The 5,183-nt window shown below is 44.8% G+C and overlaps 1 protein-coding gene across 2 annotated transcripts in view; it reads right to left on the bottom strand.

Annotated features, from left to right (window-relative positions):
* The window catches only part of Pmfbp1 (polyamine modulated factor 1 binding protein 1), a 49,643-nt gene extending 44,750 nt beyond the window's left edge, over positions 1–4,893 (bottom strand). Inside the window, exons 1-2 of one of the 2 annotated variants that reach the window (XM_021220581.1) lie at positions 4,813–4,893; positions 3,965–4,025 (exon numbers count right to left, since the gene is read on the bottom strand). In XM_021220581.1, coding sequence (XP_021076240.1) covers positions 3,965–4,015 — 51 coding nt within the window. In that variant the 5' untranslated portion in view covers positions 4,016–4,025; positions 4,813–4,893. Of the gene's footprint in view, positions 1–3,677; positions 3,877–3,964; positions 4,026–4,812 lie in introns of those variants that run through there. The other variant, XM_021220582.1, reaches the window with a different exon arrangement.
* Between the last annotated feature and the right edge of the window lie 290 nt (positions 4,894–5,183).

The following is a 5,183-nucleotide window of genomic DNA, read 5'->3' as shown; positions in this document are numbered from 1 at the left end:
AGAAGAAGAAGAAGAAGAAGAAGAAGAAGAAGAAGAAGAAGAAGAAGAAGAAGAAGAAGAAGAAGAAGAAGAAGAAGAAGAAGAAGAAGACCTCCCAAGCAAACCAGCCAACCGGTTCACACAAAGGTCTCCGGGTGCCGATGTTAGCCTGATCCTACTGGAGACAGCAGGGTATAATTACATCCCAGAGCTGCTCTTGATTAGTGGGAATGAAGGCTGAGCGGGCCAGCCCCATCCCAATGATGTCACTGGCTGAACACTACACCATGCCATGTGAGCTCCCAAGCACTTCCATCCCAGCCCTTGGTGTTTAGAGGCGAATTGACCTCAGTGGCCTTAAAGCAACCGTTTTTTTTTTTAAAAAAGGAAACCAGGGAAGGACACTCGGTAATGGGGTGGTGACCTGAGCCACCTTTCCCAAGCCTCGTTACTTAGAAGAGCCAGGCCTCACTTTCCTTTTTCACCGAGGAACCAGGGTTCTGCCGACCTATCCCACTGACTTGGCTTCTGAAAATACATGGCCCATACGACACACATCCCCTTGGGAACTGGAGACCCGAGGTGGACATAGTAAATCAGGCATTTGCTATGGACACTCCATCTAGGAGACCTCCGAGCAGGCCAAGGTGGGCCAGAGGACGGTGTGGGAACCGGAAGCACAATGTCAGAGTACCGGGAATCCACATAGTTCCCAGAAACACTGCTGTCTCAGCTGATTCACTCCATTTCCATTTAATACCTGCAGGGTTTTTTTTTTTTTTTTCTCCTTCTTCTTCTTCTTCTTCCCACTTTACAGTTTAATTAGGTTAACGGCTTGGCTCTGTCATTAAAAGGATTTCATTATCTCAAAACCTTCCCTCCTCCTCTCTTAGCTTACTCCTCACTCCCCACTTTCAGAAAAATAACAGTGGATGTCAACTGCCCCAAGCATGTAATTACCATTAAGACAATTACCGGGGACTCTCTTAAGAAAATATGTGTAGAGTGGTTTAAAAAAAAAAAAAAAAAACAGAAAACAAAAAAACTTGGCATGTAGTCACTGTTTTCTTTTCTTTTCTTTTCTTTTTTTTTGGTTTTTTCGAGACAGGGTTTCTCTGTATGGCCCTGGCTGTCCTGGAACTCACTGTGTAGACCAGGCTGGCCTCGAACTCAGAAATCCGCCTGCCTCTACCTCCCAAGTGCTGGGATTAAAGGCGTGCGCCACCACTGTTTTCTAACTTGAAAACAAAATCCATGATCCCAGTAGGGAGCAGCTGCTTCACCCCAAAGTCCTTTCAGTTTCTTTTCTCACAGTCCGAGGGATGGAGTGGAATCCAGGGGCGGTGGGGCACTGGATGCTCAGGACGATACAGAATCGTTTTGTATGATCTGAGGTAGACAATAAGGCCGTGCTTGTCTTCTAGGAGAGTCTTAGATTGCTATGCACGCCAGTCTCGACACTGATCGTTGTCTTCAGTTGAGGACCATGTTCTCTGGTTGCTCTGAAGGAGCTGGGCCTGCTGAGAGCTCATTCATACAAAGCTACTGAGACCCAAGTTGGGCGTCCCCAAGTCAACAGGTGAATGCACTCTCTCGAGCGAGTGAATATATCTTTCTCTCTCCAGGTTGGGCTCCCTCTGAATAGGAAGCCTAATGTCACCCCATTCTCCTCTACCATCAGGACCTCAGGGCTGGGCCTTCAGCGTTGTCTAATTTGGATATTTAGGGCCAGCCTGGAGTCTCGAAGGAAATGCCTTCATTCATAAAACAAGAGGGCCGGGATAAATCATCTTCCGTGGAAGGTTCTCTAAACCAGTTGAATAACAAATGTGTTTTGCTAGATGTCAGATGAAATTTGCCTCTCAAATAAAAAAATGTGACCATTCATTCCTAAACAGCCAATCACCCCAGTTTCGAGATAGCAGAGCGAGGGGAAAGGCACATGAGGCGCCATGAGCTGCTCTCCGGCATCCATTTTTAATGCAGTTGGTTGTAAGAGGAGGCTGTGCTCAGAAACTCAAGAGAGGCGAGTTTTCATGGGGGTCCTAATAAATCTAATTTCTTTCTAATACCTTGCTCAAGACATTAGCTGTGAAACTATTTATAATCCTACGTACTTTATAGAGAATGAATTCCAGGCAGAGGCCTTCAGAGTATCAATATGCATTAGGTATAGATTTGAGCGGACATTTCATCAGTCATAGCTCTGTAACCAGTACTAGAGATAGGAGATGAACCAAGGGTTTAAATGTTGACCCTTGGGCGCGCTGTCTGACAGCATCCTGAATCTGAAGTCGTTAGTGATGGCTGAAATAGCTAACCGATGCAGCTAGGTGAAGCTTCATTTCCATACGCTGTGGATTCAGATACCCAGTTTTACTGATCCAAGATTCAAACCTACCCAGAATTACATGACATTGGCCGAGCTACCCATCCAGAGGCAAAGTAGTGAGTGCGAATACTGCAGTTGCTTCCATGATCATGGTAATTATTGGAAATTCAGCTATTTAATGACAGTTGATTCTGTATTGATTAAATGAGCTCTTTTGTCAATCATTATGCCTTCTCAAACATACATTTCAAGAGGGGAAGGTATTTTTCCTCTGACTTTTAAAGGACTGACAATCAGTTTCATGTATACTCCCAGGGAGAGCTGTGTCAAACTTAAGCTTGTGACTCAGCAGCGCTTGGAGAGCTAAGAACATCTAAGATTCAAAAGGGCAGCATGCTCGGGCTTTAGGGACTTGGAGGAGGAGGTTTGGAAAAAAATAGGAGTCGTAGTTCCTAAGGTAACTTTGTCGTCAAATGGTAACCCAGCTAACTGTCTCTGGGAAATGATTTGTCCAAGGACAAAGGTCAGTCTTCAACAAAAAATGGAAAGCCACTTTTGACCATCACCAATACCTACAGGCATGCTGGACACATGTGGCCATTGGTAGATATTGGCTAGCTGTGGAATGTCGATGCTTTTTGTTGGCACTTCGTAGTTCCCTCCTATTTTGGGCCATCATGTCCTAAGGGGCTATTCTGCTAGAGGGGAGGGCCCAGGAGAACAGGGACCTTTATGTTATTTACTTTTTGAACCTCCAGAACAAGGCCTGGTACACTGAAGATGTTTCAAAGACATATGTTAAATGAAAAAAAAATAGCCTAGAAAATGTATATGAGGCCCTTGTTCCCAAGGAGAGCTAGCAGCAAATGCCCTGTGGCAATAGTGACACAGCAGGAAAGGAGCAGAAGTGTTGGTTTTAGAAGCAGCTTACTTCTTGGTGGAAGCACAGGCCACCCACGTGAGACATCCTTACACTTATCCCAGTGGACCTTTTCCATCCTATGGGGAACAATGAAGGAATACATACATAGACTTTGGCCAACACTTTATTATACAAAGTAAAAAACTCTACTTTATAGATCCCTACCAGATAAAGTGAAATGTTGGTATTAATAGGAAATGCCTGGAGCTGGAGAGATGGCTTAGTGGTTGAGAGAAGTGGCTGCTCTTCCAGAGGTTCTGAGTTCAATTCCCAGCAACCACATGGTGGCTCCCAACCATCTATAAGAAGATCTGATGTCCTTTTCTCGTCTGCGGATGCATATGCAGCAGAGTGCTTACATTAACACACACACACACACACACACACACACACACACACACACACACACACAGTGTCCATTAGGTGCTTTTTTGTACAGAGTACCTGATAAACTTTCTGGTAAGCATGTGAAATACATGCTTATTGTGTGTACTCTCCCTGAGGAGGCTCAGGGAGGGTGGGGCAACATGGTCCAGGTCACTCCGCTGTTAGGTGTGGACCCAGAGCTGCTGAGGTTCAAACCGGGGCTCTTAAATCTACGTTTTGACGTCTGGTCTCCCCATGGTGTTTCATGCTGCTTATCCCCGGAATTTGGAAGCATGGATCTTGGAAGCAATTCCCCTCTTCAACAAAGATTCCCCTTCATGTGAACAGGCAGTTGGGAGCCTTACCTCATTCTTCAGTCCCTTGGCAGTTCGTAATTCTCCTTTAAGCTTTAGCATTTTTGTAAACCTGAAAAAGTCCAAGTGTTTAAGATGGAAAAAGCATAAATGAGTCCAGCCTTTTAAAGGATATTCTACCCCCCCCCCCAAGCTGGATCTATGCCCTTAGCAAGGGAGTTGGAAAACATCTCCGAAACTGTTAAAACCCCAACCTTCCTGCCCATCTGTTTGTGTTTTCACGTGGGTTAAAACCTTTGTGAGGGAGGCAGGGATATAGTTTTACATCTTTCCCAGAAAACCACTATGTGGCAGACCAAAAAGTTCCTGAATTTACTCTTTTAGGGGAGAAAAAGGGCTGAGCTGAACTTTCTTTCTAGATGTCTGTGGGTCAGATATAGTTAAGACTTAGGTTTTTTTTATGGACCACCCAAGATGTATATGACCTACTCCCATAATCACTCAGGGGTTGGGGATGGGCAAGAAATAATAATATCCCCATCACCTAGAGAAGGATGGAAACTTAGGCCCAGAGAGGTTAAGTAGCTTACCCAAGGTCACAAAGACTCTCTTACTACTCCATGAAGCTTGCCCTCTCATTGGACCACTACGACTATGACATGTCCAATGAGAGGATTTGTTTCTGAAGCCTAGCTTGCCATGGTGGGGATTATAAAGATAGAAATCTTGTAAAGTGCTGAGAATTATCTCAATTAAAAAGCTTCCAGTGAAACCAAAGATGGCCGCACATGTCCTGGTGTGTAAGTATGGGGTGATGCGGTTGAGGTCACAATGCACTGAACTTACTAAAATAATCTCACTCATTACGTTTTTAACTAGAGGACTGGAGGGGAAGTTACCTGCAGAATGGTTCCAAGAATGAGAAGCCACCAAATACTCATTCTTTGTGATAAGCTACATCCCCCATCCCTAATATAAGCCAAGAAGAAAGAATAGCTATGAGGCGTGGAACTTAGAATGTTTTATGGAGCTGTATTCTGGTTTTCTGCATTCTGGGTCTTCTTACATCTTCATGCACAGAGGTGCATCATGGGAATGATGACATCGCTCCATCTTACCTGGTAAGGCCGGGTTGGGTGATTTCACACCAAACAAACCCTAACTCTCAATGGCTCAAAACAAGAAAGGTTGCTTTCACTCTAGCTATGCGTGCTTTGTGAGTCGTGTGGGAACTCTGCCCCACATTGTCCTTACTTGGCTCCTTATTTTC

The sequence above is a fragment of the Mus pahari genome, chromosome 20 (genome assembly GCF_900095145.1).
Source record: "Mus pahari chromosome 20, PAHARI_EIJ_v1.1, whole genome shotgun sequence".
In the NCBI taxonomy this organism is placed as follows: domain Eukaryota; kingdom Metazoa; phylum Chordata; class Mammalia; order Rodentia; family Muridae; genus Mus; species Mus pahari.
Note: the sequence above shows the minus strand (reverse complement) of the source record. Positions and strands in the feature narration are given on the sequence as shown.